Raw genomic sequence first — 14,937 nt, 5'->3', positions numbered from 1 at the left:
TAACTATCAAAGCCTTTTTAACTTTCTAAATAATAACTCATGGATGTAGGCATGAAATTGTTAGCAACTTGGTTCAGTGTACTTTAAGTAGAAGTTCCACAATTTATTTTTGAAATGCACTTCTATGATCTGATGAGACACACACACACACACACACACACACGTGAGAGTTACACATGTTAGAGATATAATTAAAATTGGTAAAACATAAGTCTTGAGAAAGGATATTTACTTAAAAAAAAAAGCTAGATATAAATTCTAGGAAATGGAGAGTCATATCCCTGTTCCCCATATCTGGGCATCATTGGATGGAAACGTGGATAGAGACACCAAATCAGAAGTTAATGTGTTAGTTGATGGTACATCTGGTAACAGTATGGAACACCAACAAATTTATTTCTGATTGGTTTTTCTAGCCTGGTTTCCACGTCTTGTTTCTAGCAGATCCAGAGTCTGATTGTAATACTATAGGTTGGAGTGGCTACATGTATATCTTGGTACATCTTGTCAACCAGAAACCATTAGAATTGCCTTTAAAGGAAAATGAGCAATGTATTTATGTGGATCATCAATGACACTAGCTAGTTCATCATTTGCAGTTGGAATTTTCATTCCAATGGCAGCAAGTTTTCAATCAAAGATTCTTTGAGATAGCTCATAAGTTACTTTTTGGAACAAGTAAATCCAGGGTATTTGTTAAACATCTCTTTGATACTGAATTGACTTTAACTCTATAGGTTGGAGTGGATAACATGTGTATCTTGGTACATGCTGTCAAACGACAACCATTGGAGTTGCCTTTAGAAGGGCGGATAAGTAATGCACTTGTTGAAGTTGGACCATCTATAACACTAGCTAGTTTGTCTGAGGTTTTGGCATTTGCAGTTGGAAGTTTTATTCCTATGCCTGCATGCCGTGTGTTCTCCATGTTTGCAGGTAAGAGATCTTATCTCCCAATATGAAATGTCTTTCTTTTAATTTCTTTGGTTGACTTTTTTGTAATTGTTCTTTTGCAGCATTGGCTGTTCTTCTGGACTTTCTTTTGCAAGTTACTGCTTTTGTTGCCTTGATAGTTTTTGACTCTTTACGAGCTGAGGATCATAGGGTTGACTGCTTTCCATGCATAAAAATTCCCTCATCATCTTCTGAGCCTGATGGAGGTATTTAAAAGGGTTCTTTCAATACTCTAATGATGTAATTATTCAAATTGTGTCACTTAATAGTTCAAGCATCACCGATTTTGATTTCTTCTTGCTTGGAACTGTGAGAAAATCTGACTAAGCTCAAAATTGTGTAGGCATTGGTCAGAGAAAGCCTGGATTGCTTGCTCGATATATGAAGGTAATGTTTGGTTAAGGGGATCTCCATGGAGAAGGGTAATGTGTTTTGTAATTTATGGTCCTGTTTTGTTCCATTATTCTCTACATATTTATGTACATCTTGTACAGAATCACTAACTTGTTCTTATTCACAAATGTTACTTTGTGGTTCTTGCTTTCATTTCCTAATCTATTGTTGGATCTTTTTGAACTTGAAGGAAGTCCATGCACCGGTTCTTTCTCTTTGGGGAGTTAAAATAGTTGTGGTTGCTATCTTCATTGCTTTAACTCTAGCAAGCATTGTAAGTTGCTCTTAATGCTTCATTAAACTCAGCCTTAATCCCAACTAATTGGGGTCAGCTACACAAATCCTGTCCTACCATTATGCTCTATCAAGAACTATGTTTTCTTTCAAATTTCTTTGATCTTTCCATAGCTCTTTTAGAGTCTTCTATTAAGAATTTTCTTAGCCTTTCTTTTCTTTGCTTTCTGTCAATATATTGAGTAGACAAGTTTTTGAACCTTAGGCATTATGTTCAAGGATACAACCTGGCTTGGAGCAGAAGATTGTTCTTCCCCGTGACTCATATCTTCAGGTTTATGTTTTGAACTTTGGTTATTCTCATTATTCTCTATAGTATGCATATAATACAATGTCCTTTTCTTCATTTGGTATCGTCTCTACTTTTCAGTAATGATTTTTTTTTCCTTTTCTTTGCAGGGATATTTCAATAACGTTTCTGAGCATCTGAGAGTAGGCCCACCATTATATTTTGTGGTTAAGAACTATAATTACAGGTATTACAATCTTTCTTTTTGAACTATAAATTAGGTGCAATTTGATCATTCTAAGAACTTCCATGTGCATAAGTTACTATTGTTGTTTGTATTACTGTTGTTGCTGTCCAGCCTGCACTTCTGCCCTCTGTGGTTGGCCTTAATTGGTGCTAACATGACTTAAGTTTGAAATGGATAGCCAGAAGAAAATGATACTCTGGCGAGTTTAGAGGCATTATTGGTTTCAATTGAGCAATTTTACCAGATTGTCTTCAAGTCTTATGATTGTTTTGGTTCTACTTGCATGCATTCAAATGAAATTGTAATGGGTATGCATCCATGGGATACCTAGTTGCAACTTGGGACCCTAATGATTTATTATTGTTGTATCTGTAGAGATAATGGGCTGAATGGGCCTTAACCATTGTTTTATTATTATTTGATCTTTTTGTTAGTCATCCTTTTGTTTGAGGCCCATTAAACAAAAGGATGACTAACAAAAAGATCAAATAATAATAAAGAATGGTTAAGGCCCATTTGGCCCAGTATGTCTACAGTATCAGTTATTATTTGGGACCCTTATGACTTTCTAATGTAAATAGCAAAACCAGTTATTATCATGTTTCAAACTGTTTTTTTTTTTTGGCTCAGTTCATCTCCATGATGGTTCTGATTGTTACATATGGAAAGTTGTGGATCCCTAGACTCTCTATGGGACTCATGGAAAAACCAACATTGTCTTTTATAGTTTGTTTTCCGGTTTGTGAAAAAACGGAAATTGACATGGGTCTCTAGTTTGGACCACCAATTTTTAGGAATGGTCCTAGGTAAAGGAAAGCTTCAATTTTTCTTGATTCAGGAATATTATTATGATTTTGAAGTATGAAATGTGGAAGTTGAATTTTCTAATTGAGTGGAATTTTCAATGATTGGGTTGTTGGGAGGAGTTTTGACTCTGATAAGGGTGCATGTAAGGAAGAACCTTCACAGTTAGAAGAATGGAAAATTTGTTCACTGGTTGTGATTTGAGGATTTTGGTTTGTTAATTCGTACAAGCAAAACTTAATGTACTTTTTACGTTTTTATCATGGTGTTGGGGCTATTGCTTGGTGTAATGGTAAAATCTAGGGGTGACAAGTATGGGACTCAGGTTCTAGTCTGAGAGAAAAGAAGAAAAAGAGCCAAAGGTTAAGATTATATCCAGTCCACCCCTCCCAAGAACCCAAATAGCTGGGAACCTGGACCAACATTGAGCAATGGCCTTTTTTATTGGTGTTGGGGCAACGTTTGTATATGCAGGGGTAAGGCTGCATACATCTGTCCCTCCCCAGACCCTGCATTCCGGGAGCCTTGTGCACTGGGCTGCCCTGTTGGGGCAACATTTCTTATTGATTCTGTAACAAGATATTTTTCTTTTCTAAAATTATTCTATCAACCTCTCTTGTAACATTTTTCTTTTCAACAAATTTAGTTTATTTACTATCACATTCTAAAAAGAAAACATCATGCCATGAAACTCCCCTTTATGCTCCTGCATCAAGGGGTAAAAGAATACCGAAGAGATCAGTTGTTGTATACTACTCAAACCAATCCACTTTATAAACCTACAAAAAGTATTCAAATTTCATCTTCCATAACTACATCAGACTCCCAAAGATCCTTTTAAAGTTCCTAGCCATACTACTTAATGAACTCCCTTAGTTTTGACTTTTAAGAAATGACCCCTCTTAAGAAATGAACTCAGGTGATCATAACTATGGTTAGGGCTGTCAGTGGTTCTGATTTGGACCAGACAACTAGTGTCCGAGCTTGACATGATTGGTATTCAAATTCAGAACAGATTTGTTTTCCCATATCCTTCCTAATCAGATTGTTTTTGTATCATATCCAGATAATGATATAATCCATTCACTTCCCTAACTATGGTATGCTTTCTTGGATGAACAATCAAAGAAAAGTACTGAACTTTAAACATAATATATTATCTACAGTACCGTAAAAGTTTTAACTACACCAAAAGTTTTTGGCATCTTAACCATCAAATGTTGACTTATACTGGATCTTTTAAGATATTTTTCTAGCTGAAAAGGTATTAAGAACTTGTGCAAAATTTGTTCTTCTCTCCATTTTGAGACCAGTTATCTCATTGTTGTTGATTGTTTATTTGTCTTGACTCAAAACAAGATTATTGAATTTCCATTTATTTTTGGTGTTGGTTTACCTGCTTCTCAGCTCAGAATCAAGACATACAAACCAATTATGCTCCATCAGCCAGTGTGATCCCAACTCCCTTTTAAATGAGGTAAACTGGTTGCTAGTGAAACATCTATCACTTCTAATAATATATTTTTGTTTCCCAGGTTATTGTTTGTGTATTTATTTGTAGTTAAACAATCATAATGCAGTATACATTGCATTTATATGAATGGACTTAAATATATGTGCTATCCACAACTTTATTCCACTTGATATGCATTGGTTTGATTTCAGCGTGTGAAAGATACCTTTCTCTGAAAAAATACAACCTTTAAAGCACTCCCTAAAAGTAGTTTTTGCATAATTTGTTTGTCTGGATCAAATTCACAAAAGTTTTAACTCTCCAAAAACTCAGTATATGGCAAGTAGTTGGCTTAAAGTAAAATATGATCTGAAAGTACATTTGGCATTTGGATTTCCCTGTGGCATTTTAAAAGCACAAAAACAATTCTGTATCACATGTTTTTGCTACTTAGTATATTTGGTGCAGCCACATGGACTTTGGAGACTTCCAAATTGCAGTACTAAAAGTAGACACATGTATGGTCTGATGTCATAGTGTAGAAATAGATTACCGCATCCAAATACCTATTCATACTGTTTAATGTGAAAAGCATGTTTTGAAAGCACGTTTTACTAAACAAGTTTCATAATACATAACCTAATTTTAAGGGTCTCTTTAACTCATTTTTCTCTCTTAATTAATGACCCTCTAATGAGCTTTTCTTTGCCCAGGGGCTTGGAACAAGGATAGATTTTATCTCTTTTTCTATTTATTTTGGTGGGAAATCCTTAATATCTTAGTAAGCTGGCTGAGGTAGAGAGTGACCATTTAAGGTCTTCATAGTAGAGATGGAAATTGTAAATTTTTTAACGATCGTCATTTTTGTTTTCAAGAACTAGAGGGTGGATTCTGTGATGAACTTGTAGTTTTTCATAAGATGTTTTCAATAGATATCCAGTTTCAAGGTTGATCATGGGCAGAGTGGTCTTGTGGAGATTTATAAAGGGGATGATATTCTTCTCGAGTTTGTCATAATCTTTAGGTGTGACTTCTTGTTTCAATCACTCAGTTATCGTGGCCTCTCTAGGAGGAACTCCTAGATTTAATGGAATCAACTCTGTGATTGATGTTTTCTAAGAAGTTTCTGACCTGGAAAAATAATAATAATTTCATGAAGAACATAATGATATTAACGAAATCCACCTTCCACCCTTCCTATCTATTTGTTGAATTTGGAGTCCATATTGGAGATTTCTATGGAAAATGGAAACGGGTGAGTTTAAGACCACCATAACAATTGGAAGATTGTAGTGAACAGATGATGAAGCTTCAGGGTTTTCGAAGGGTTAGGGGCAGAAATAACTTCATTTTGAGGAATCTCTCAAAAAAAAACATCTTTTGAGGAAGTGATTTGGAGGTTCCCTTTAGAACCTAGCAGGTTATGACTTTGGTGATGTATCCATGGATTTACATATGTATGATGTTGGGGCAAAATCCTGCACATAGTTAGCTCTGTTTTGCTAGTTTTACATTCTAGTTTGTGGTTCTCTATAAGTTGGTTTATATGCATGTTAATTGTTTTGGAAGTCATCCCTGGATTTGCATAATGTTGGGTTAAAATCCTGCACATGGTTAGATCGGTTTTGTTAGTTTTACATGCTGGTTTCTGGTCCTTTATAAGTATAAGATGGTTTATGTTCATGTTAATTGTTTTGAAAGTTGTCTTTTCTTGTCTCTGACAAAAAGTTTGAAAAGATCCAAATTCTTTTAGTGCCTGACTCTCTCTCTCTCTCTCTCATATTTTTGCAGATAGCAAGGGCATCCTTGGTACCGGAATCAAGCTACATTGCTAAGCTAGCTGCTTCATGGCTTGATGACTTTCTTGTATGGATTTCCCCAGAAGCATTTGGTTGCTGCCGGAAGTTTACAAATGGCAGTTACTGTCCCCCTGCTGATCAGGTCAATGATCTATATAATAGGCATTTTTATTGTTTAGAGGAGACTTAATTTATGGAAAATGATATCAATAAATGTGCCAAGCACTCCTCTTAGAAATTTAGGCTAGCAATTGCTACCTGAACTCCCTATACCATAATTTAAATTCCTTCCTTTTAATTTGAATCCTGTTCTCTTTTTCTTCTCCATGATTACTCTCTTAAAATAGACTTTACTCTCCTAAAATTGAAAGTTCTTTTCTGATGAACTGGCATGAATTCTGCAAAAACCTACAGTAACTGTGGCCTGAGTTTGTCTTTATTCTTATAAGATATTGTGCTATTGGTAGTGGCTTCGCAAAGCATGTATCTACCAAGGTTCGAAATTTTGATACGTATCGGACCATATCAGCTGATACATATCATATTGGGGGCTTCCTGATACGCCCTACAGAGGGTGTTTTGGGGTTTAATCAGGTTCAAGGGGTAGACAGTCCTTAAGCCGACCCCTCTGAACCAGGTTTAAAAAAAAAAAAAGACTAAAAAAAATAGGGGAGTGAGCCCTGATGACATATCGGGCTGTATCGATATTTTGAACCTCGGTATCTACTGGGTCATTGAGTACTCCTAGGTAGGTAATATTCTTTATGGTTCACTATGTGGTAGCGACAACCCCATTGCAGGTGCCTGCATCTGCATGGACCAGAAAGGACTACCACCAGAGACTTCAATCATCTTGATGAGCTAGATGGTTAAACTGGCTAACCAGCTTGCCTGTATGGTTGTTTTGGAATTATAGTAGCAACTCAACTCTTCAATTAGTATATCTGATTTCATTATTTATTTCACCATTTGTCTACTTAAGCACATGCATTTTTTGTCCAGCCTCCATGCTGTTCCCCTGATGAAAGTTCTTGTGGTGTTGGTGGGATATGCAAAGATTGTACCACGGTAATGTTGCCTCTTATAAGCATTTAAGGAATTTCTTAGTATTTTTTTATGTTGTGGTTATCATGAAAATATTTTTTCTGATGCCTATCATGTGAATCAAGACACAAAATACTCTTAAAATTCACAAGAGTGGGTTTAGTGCTAATGGTTTGTTGTACTTTCAGTGCTTCCGTCATTCAGATTTGCATAATGATCGTCCTTCTACTGCACAATTTAGGGAGAAACTTCCATGGTTCCTTGATGCCCTACCATCTGCTGATTGTGCCAAGGGTGGACATGGGGCTTACACCAGCAGTGTGGATCTGAATGGTTTGTAAAAATGTCTTTCTTCTTCATAAATGTGCAATATAATCTGGTCTATCTGCTTTTACATGCACACTTTCATGTATTGTACAATTTAGTTCTTCAAACCAATATCTGGTTGCACCAATCAACTTGTCACCTGTCCAGGTTTCTGGGTCCATTTAGCCCCTGAACCATTTCCTTGCAAAAAGTTGACTTGGTCAACAACTCCATGTGCTATCCAATTGAACTGCTTAACTGTTTGACCTAGTCAGCAGGTCATGAATTAGATATTAATTCTCTTTTTCTCTCTTTAATATTTTATCCATTTCCATCATTGATAACAATATTCTCACTTATCACACTTATTTTGGTTTAATATGATGAATATATAATATTAGAAGCATGCCCAATTTTTCTGGAGATTTTCTGTAGTTTTATGGGTTTTCTGCATTTTATCTTTATTTATTATTTGATTTATGAAATTACAGGTTGACCCATTTGACCCCAATGGTTGAACCACAAACCTGCCACCGGTAGGGGAAGTGGTTCCATATCTGGGTCGTTTTTAAAACATTGCCTCAATCTCTTACCTTTCTTTAGTAGAATTATTTTGATTTTTCTTTTTTTTTTGTTAACTGAGTATTTCTGGTTAGCAGGTTACAACAGTGGTATTATACAAGCATCGGAATTTCGTACATATCATACCCCACTAAATAAACAAGTAAGCTAGAATCTTAGAAAATTAAAACTGGAATATTATTTTGTTTTCAGCATGATTTATTCAAGTGGTATTTCACAGAGTGATTATGTCAATTCAATGCGAGCCGCACGAGAGTTCAGCTCAAGGGTTTCAGATTCTTTGGGGGTAATCTTTTAATTCTACCAAAGCAGAATTACCTTTCTATTTATCCTGTTACCCCATCATGTTTTCATATAATAAATGTTGGGGTATTGAAATGAACATGAATTGGAAGAAATAATTAAGAAAGTTTCCTTTTTTTTTTAACACCATTATTGAGATTGTATCCTCCTGGAAGGAAAGAAGTGTGGAATTATGGAACCACTGATTAATGATTATTAATTATTTCATTTACCAAATACGTGAACGCAAATTCAAGGGCTACTGATGAATGTTTATTAATAAGTTGATACTGTTAAGAAACTAATGAGCCACCAACATCTAGATGTACATTATCTGTTTTGGGGTATTTTCAAAGATTCTATAATATATTTTATTAACCTTGTTTTCAAACTATAGGTTAGGGGTTCAAGTCATGTGAACATCCTATTTTGGATTTTTTTTTTTATAATTTTATCTATTGTGCATATGTAGGTGTAATCATGTAAACATGGATGAGATAGAATTACAATAACTTTAATAAGTTCCAACATTCCATTGTGCTTAAACTTTAACAGATATGTAGTTTCAAAGTCGGGTATGATATTGGCAATCCAAATTAACTAGATCTAAAGGCCGAATTATTTCTAGTTTACCTAAAAAGGCCAAAATTATTTACCCTTTGGAATAAAAAGGAACACGTTGCAGCTATTGTCACTTATCCTTAAATTATGGACACTTAAATGATGATGATGATGGTTTTGTTGGGACAAGGCTTAGATGATGATGCTGATGTTGTAGGTGTTGGCACTAGTCGGGCAAGCCTCAAAATTCAAATAAATTGTACAGAGACAACACCTCATGTAGTCATGTCCAAAAGAGACACCTGAATCATTGGTTTCACCATGATTGAAGGAATTGTAGCCTCGGATTTTAAATAACTAGTATGTGGGCATTATATACTAGGGACAAAATTCCTGAGAGGACTGAAAGTTTTAGAATATATTTCTAATGGTGTGGGAACTTGATTTCTTAAAGACAACTCTAAGTGGTAGGCCTTGCAGTTAATAGTTTTATGCAGCTTGATTTAGTTCTTATCCGAGAGTATGTATATCCAGGAACATATACGTGAAAATTTCTGAAAGCATGAGTGCTAACTAAATTAGAATAGTATAATAACTGATTCTAAAAATTTGACTCATAAAAAACAACATATTATCCAACACAGAAACCAAATTTTGTCAATGTTTTATCCAGCACTCTAACAAATTATTTTCCTCTGCAATGGAACTAAATTCTATGTTTTCAGTTGACATTAGTCCTTGACCTTTTTCCTACACTGATTGGATTTTTCTGATGCAGATTGAAATCTTTCCTTATTCAGTATTTTATATGTTTTTCGAGCAATACCTGGATATTTGGAGAACAGCATTGATCAACCTTGCAATAGCACTTGGTTAGTTTAATACAAGAATTCTTGTAGTTCATACCTGGATCATATCTTTAATATCTAGTTTTGCCATGTCCTGAATATTTTCACTGATATAATGTATTAGCCAAGTAAAATGATTACTTTCATATCTTTTTCGGTCTAGAATCCCCTTTCAACTTTAATGTTTCTTTCTATTGAAATAGTTTAGTTGGATATGGATCCAAACTTGATAGTAAATAATGAACAAAAATAAGCATTCCTGCAATGCTATTATTATACAAGGCATAAATATTTTAGCAACTTAAGATGCTAGAATCAAATTTAAATAATTGAAAAATAATATGGTACCATTCAAAATACAGAATCAAGACACAGATTGGTAAGAATATTTGGAACCCATTGCTCTTTTCAAGAATAAGCTGTTGGTGCCTAAACTATGGTCATCTTGGCTTTCCCATCGTCATTTTAGGGGTTTTAAATTAGTAGTCTTCATTGTCAACTTAGTTCGAAAGAGAAAAACAGAATATAGAAGGGTGTGTTCAGTAGTCCACCCGCCCAAAGAGAGATAGATATCTTATATATGTTTTCTATACAAGGCTGAGAAAGGACCATTATGTCCCTCTCTTACAAGAAAGAATAAAAAGAATACAGTGTACAAATGTTACAGCATAAAAAGGTTCTCCCAGAAGCCGAAAAAAGAAAGAATATATAAGACTGAAATCTTCAGTTTCTACATTCATCTGGCATATCCAAGCATCTCCTTCAACTCTCCCATCTTGTTATTAATTGTCGGATGCCGAATATTCTAATTTTTTTTAACTTTGTTCAATTTTTAAATGTGTTGCTTCTTGACTGAGTTATGCTTAATATCCTTGAATTTTGAGTGATGAACCTAAAGTATAAATTCTAGGTTGCTTATTGATGCCTTTATAGGCTTCATTTTCTATGAGCTTTGACAGCCATTTTATTCTTGTTATTTTTAATTTTTATTGAAAGTGGACAAGAAGCTAAAGGTTGGAACTTGGGTCTTTTATTGGATGATTTACTTCCTTGTATTGATGTGAACTTTTATTTAATGGTTTAATAGGTGCCGTATTTATTGTCTGCCTGGTCATCACTTGCAGGTTTGTTTTCATTTTATTTTACTTAAAATTGCATCATTAATCATTTTCTGTGAGGAAAATGGATTATTGAAGAAGATGTAGTGTTTCTTCTCTTTTAACCAAAGTATCACTAATTGGTTTTTTCCCAATTACATGCAGTTTTTGGAGTTCCACAATTATCTTAATTGTCTTGTCAATGATTGTTGTGGATCTCATGGTGAGCCTTCCCTTCTCTTTGCAACTATAAGAAATAATAACCCCACCGCTATTAAGTGTTTATCCATTTTTACGATAAAATACAAATATGCTTATTTTTAGGAAGAATATATCTATTAGGTAAACTGTTAAGTTTTTGTAGAGTCATATTGGAGTTGTTGGTTGCAATCCTTTGCATGTGCAATTGAAATTCTCACTTTGTTTCTATGCTTTTGTGTTGCATTGATGTGCTAAATGGTTATAATCTTATCTTTTATGTTTCTTTGACATGAAAAATTGAACTCTGCAGGGGGTGATGGCAATTCTAGATATTCAACTGAATGCGGTTTCTGTTGTAAATCTTGTAATGTCGATTGGAATTGCTGTTGAGTTTTGTGTTCATATCACACATGCTTTCTCGGTCAGTATTAATCCCATTTCAGTTTTATTTTGAGGACTAACTAACCTTTACCTAATGTTGCACTGGAGGAGAAATTTCGTAGACTCTTGGCTCTGGTGTGGAGGGGATTCTGTTGATAGAATTGTGAATTGTCATCAGTTCTAATAATCTTGAGCTTTTCTTGTCACAGGTAAGTGGTGGCGACAGAGGCCAGCGAGCAAAGGAGGCTTTGAGTACAATGGGAGCTTCTGTCTTCAGGTTAGCATTTCATTCTTTTCATCCTGTTTCCTCCCTAAAGATACATAGAAGGAAGCTAAAGTCTTGATACCGGTTGGTTGAACACTCTCCCCTGGATGTAAATGGCTTGAAGTATCAGAGATGATGTTTCCATCAGTGTTTGCCTGATTAAAACATAAAATAGAAGAAGACTGGCATAGTATTCAGAAAGGCCATCACCTAATGATTGCCATAACTATTTGGACCTAATTCTTTTTTGCATAAAGTGACTGCTCTCAGACTCAAATCAACATTCTCATTCTTGTCAGCATGAGGTTTGCCATTGCACATATCATCTGCTATTGAGGCATATTGATCCATGCATGCATGTAATGACCGATAATAATATAAAACACGTGAAATGATGAGAAAAAAAGGAAAGCTGAAGTATACACGACAGTAAATGTAGAGATGGCAAATTTTCCCGTCCCCGTGGGGCCCCGCCCCGCCCCGATCGGGGCGGGTTTTCTTACCACTAAACAGAGTTTGGGGAAAACCCGAAACTCTGGGGTTAGGGACGGTATTTGTCCACCCTGCCCCAACTATTGGACAGGGGAGGATCCCCGTTCCCCGTGGGGACAGGTATGGTGTTATGATTTTTAGCCCCTTCGGGGTTTGGGGCGGGGAATTTGAATTCGGGGTTGGGTGCAGGGCAGGCAAAACCCGGCCCTGCCCTGCCTCATTGCCATTCCTAATTAAATGTGGCACATAGCACATCTTTTTTTAGGTTTGCAATGGAAAATGGTTTAATTTTGTAACAATTAGTACTATTGGACACATTTTTTCTTATGTTTAGTGTGAAAAAGGAAGATCAGGAACACTCAAGAACCATTTGACAACAGCTGAAGTGGCTAAACTAAATGGCTTATTGATCTGTCTTTTAGTAAACAAATTATAAGTAGGTTGTGAGCGCCTTAATAAATGAAGCTGAAGTTTGGTTGACTATCATATCCTTGAATATTTTATTTATATATTATTTTATCGACCAAAAAAGATGAAGCAACAAGCCATTCAGTTCAGCGACTTCAGCTGTTATTGAATGACCTCTCAGTAACTTGAATATGTATATCAGCTTGATAATTTTTTCTTCAGGATGTCCCCTCTTTCCATCCTCTCCTAAAAGAACTTGTATCAAGCACATTTCAATTAGATATTCCTTTCTGATCCACAAGTTTAACTCCCGGACTGGACTAGAGAGGTAGGGAGAGGTCTAAACCATGAACCAGATGAATCTTGAACACATTATTGTTCTGCTCTCTTTGTCCATACTACTGATTTATTCTATGTTTAATTCTTTCATTGACAAATGTTACTGTTTCTTATGTTCTTTTTTTCAGCGGAATTACACTTACGAAGCTAGTTGGAGTGATTGTCCTATTCTTTGCAAGATCAGAAGTTTTTGTGGTCTCTGATCTTACCCACCCAGCTTTGATTTTTATGGGCATGTCTGCTATCTGCTTCCAGCAATCTAAAGTCTAAACACTGTTGTCTCTTGGCAGGTTTATTACTTCCAAATGTACCTCGCATTGGTACTTATTGGGTTCTTACATGGGCTTGTATTTTTGCCTGTAAGTTGGACAGAACTTTCCTTATTACAAATTAGCATATCTATGATGCCAGAACACCCTGTGAATTTTGATGAATACCAGCTGCTTGGTTACCAAGTTTATGATACCATTGGATTGGTTATCTTGCCTTTCTGGTATCATAATCGTATCATGGACCCATCTATTTATGATACCATTTGATTGGTTATCAAGCCTTTCATCCATGTTGAATAAGAAGAAAAAGAAAAAGGTCACAAATGTCCTTCAAGAATCCATGGAGTGTTTAGAGTCCAATGCAGGCCCAACATTGACACTTGGTTCGTTTTAGGAGTGTCCATGCCACACTGAAACTTAGTATGCATTTCATGCACAAATCAAAATTTTAGGATTATAAAGATAATGGTTTGAATGCAAATAACTATACACTCTAAATGATGCCTTTAGCTAATCCCCTTGATAGCCATGGTCTAACAATGCAAAAGTTCAACAAAGTTTCACAGTGAATTATGCCTACAACCATCCACATTTTGCACAAAGTTTCCTACTGAGAATGGTCTGGCTTTTATGTTTACTAGGTGGTACTGAGCATTTGTGGCCCCCCTTCAAGATGCCTACTAATTGAGAAGAAACAAGAAGAGCAGTCATCTTCATCACAATTGTAGGTGATGGGTGTGTAATGTATTGCACACTCCATCTTTTACATGCTGTTGGTTTTGTATCGATACTATGTATATTGCATGTATAATCGAGCACTTGCTAAAATAGTCTCAATAGTGTAAATTAAATAGGTTTCTTTAGCATCACGTCCTTTTGTTGTCTGTTTTCATCTTCAGGAATGCCAGCAAAAAGGTAAGCTGTAAGCGATATAGATAAAATTAAGTTCCACCGTCATGGTAGTTGCTTAATTTTGGATTTGGAAATTTTTTTTTTCTTGATTGGAAACGGTAACTTTCATTAAGGATATCAAATAAACATCTTACACTGTCAACCACTCAGACAAAAGAGTGTTGACCCCAACATAACATCAAGAGTTACAGTACAGCCCAAAAAAAATTTGCCCCGACTGTCCCCTGTTTTGCCAAGCTATCTGCCACATAGTTTTCTGATCTCCTTACCCATTTAAATGTTACTCCAACTTCCCTTGCCAAGCAAATTATTTCCCTTATTTGCTGTCGTCTATACGTCCATACACCCAACTTCTCTGTTTTCAGCCACCCTATCAACAATTTAGAATTCCCTTCCACCTCTAAGTTCTGAAATTCCCATTTCTTGGCAAATCTCAGGCCATGTAGGAGAGCCAAAATTTCAACTCTCATAGAGTCTCCCACTCCTATGGGACGAGAGTATAGCGGCACCATTCTGCCCTCCCCATCCCCAAAGACTCCAGCTCCCGAGGGTCCTGAATTACCCATGGAACTTCCATCAAAATTTAATTTTACCTTTTGTTGTGTTGGTGGTGTCCAAGAAAGCTGAATAACTGGTTGAAGAGTTTGCCACTATTGACCAACCCCTTTGTGTGTGTGGATTGGTCCACACCACAATCACAATTGTTCTGAAATGTGGTCAAATTGTGTGGATTGGACTAGTCCACACCACACTTTTTTGATTCCATGTATTTCA

The 14,937-nt window shown here is 35.8% G+C and overlaps 1 protein-coding gene across 1 annotated transcript in view; it reads left to right on the top strand.

The window, feature by feature from the left end:
- LOC148849510 (uncharacterized) overlaps positions 1-14,120 on the top strand; it is a 65,748-nt gene extending 51,628 nt beyond the window's left edge. Inside the window, exons 20-39 of the mRNA XM_088951950.1 lie at positions 738-936; positions 1,017-1,160; positions 1,298-1,341; positions 1,538-1,621; positions 1,847-1,915; positions 2,041-2,117; positions 4,329-4,398; positions 6,166-6,315; positions 7,176-7,241; positions 7,406-7,550; positions 8,183-8,247; positions 8,326-8,391; positions 9,727-9,820; positions 10,884-10,920; positions 11,059-11,116; positions 11,405-11,515; positions 11,685-11,752; positions 13,108-13,174; positions 13,270-13,338; positions 13,893-14,120. Of these exons, the coding sequence (XP_088808076.1) occupies positions 738-936; positions 1,017-1,160; positions 1,298-1,341; positions 1,538-1,621; positions 1,847-1,915; positions 2,041-2,117; positions 4,329-4,398; positions 6,166-6,315; positions 7,176-7,241; positions 7,406-7,550; positions 8,183-8,247; positions 8,326-8,391; positions 9,727-9,820; positions 10,884-10,920; positions 11,059-11,116; positions 11,405-11,515; positions 11,685-11,752; positions 13,108-13,174; positions 13,270-13,338; positions 13,893-13,979 (1,770 nt within the window). The 3' untranslated portion in view covers positions 13,980-14,120. The remainder of the gene's footprint in view (positions 1-737; positions 937-1,016; positions 1,161-1,297; positions 1,342-1,537; positions 1,622-1,846; positions 1,916-2,040; positions 2,118-4,328; positions 4,399-6,165; positions 6,316-7,175; positions 7,242-7,405; positions 7,551-8,182; positions 8,248-8,325; positions 8,392-9,726; positions 9,821-10,883; positions 10,921-11,058; positions 11,117-11,404; positions 11,516-11,684; positions 11,753-13,107; positions 13,175-13,269; positions 13,339-13,892) is intronic.
- The last annotated feature ends 817 nt before the right edge of the window (positions 14,121-14,937 follow it).

The sequence above is a fragment of the Nelumbo lutea genome, chromosome 6, assembly GCF_056320005.1.
Source record: "Nelumbo lutea isolate HS-2025 chromosome 6, American lotus-T2T, whole genome shotgun sequence".
In the NCBI taxonomy this organism is placed as follows: domain Eukaryota; kingdom Viridiplantae; phylum Streptophyta; class Magnoliopsida; order Proteales; family Nelumbonaceae; genus Nelumbo; species Nelumbo lutea.
The sequence above is the reverse complement of the archived record's forward strand: the minus strand, read 5'-3'. Positions and strand labels throughout refer to the sequence as shown.